Source organism: Corvus brachyrhynchos, unplaced genomic scaffold (assembly GCF_000691975.1).
Source record: "Corvus brachyrhynchos isolate BGI_N302 unplaced genomic scaffold, ASM69197v1 scaffold200, whole genome shotgun sequence".
Taxonomy (NCBI): domain Eukaryota; kingdom Metazoa; phylum Chordata; class Aves; order Passeriformes; family Corvidae; genus Corvus; species Corvus brachyrhynchos.
In genome coordinates, this window is record NW_008236184.1 from 4,175,282 (window position 1) to 4,175,871 (window position 590).

Consider the following 590-nt stretch of genomic DNA (forward strand, 5'->3'; position numbering starts at 1 on the left):
CATGCATCTGAATGTTAGGTCACTGCTCTATATATCTCAGCAATAGGGATTTGCTTAAAACTAGCCAAGAATCAGTATCAGTAAAAAGTTTTCCAGAATAAAGATTCTGGCAATAACAAAATCCCTGACAGTCCATTGCCCTCTTTCCATTAGGGTAGTAAGACCTATGCTTCTAAAAAGGGTTATTAGTCTTCATCTATTAAAAGTCATGCCACAGCATTGAAAAGGACATGACTACAATCTCAGTGTATTTGGAGTAACAGTCCCCCCACATTTCTTTAAATTATGCCTCAGTTCTCTTATTTTCACATGCAGATTAACTGTTGAAGCTCCAGTTGTTCCTTCTTTTGAGTAACATACCAAGTAGTTACCCCCTACTTACTTCAACAGAATTGTCCTTGCATCCATCTCTGCATTCTCATCACCAGGAACGTCAAATTTATTAGTGAGTGTGAGAGAAACCTCAGTCTTTGCTAGCATTTCCCTGTTGGGGTCATTAACATTGCCAGAACCTTCCCCTGGCAAGAAGAAAGAGTTTAGAGATTAAATCACATTCTTTACCTTCTTGATTGTCAAGACCTCGTAATTTT

General features: G+C 38.3%; 1 protein-coding gene across 2 annotated transcripts in view; it reads right to left on the reverse strand.

Moving 5' to 3' along the window:
* IQGAP1 (IQ motif containing GTPase activating protein 1) overlaps nucleotides 1–590 on the reverse strand; it is a 55,611-nt gene that overhangs the window by 8,215 nt on the left and 46,806 nt on the right. For both annotated transcript variants that reach the window (XM_008637222.2, XM_017738078.1), the window contains exon 32: nucleotides 383–518. In XM_008637222.2, the coding sequence (XP_008635444.1) occupies nucleotides 383–518 (136 nt within the window). The remainder of the gene's footprint in view (nucleotides 1–382; nucleotides 519–590) is intronic.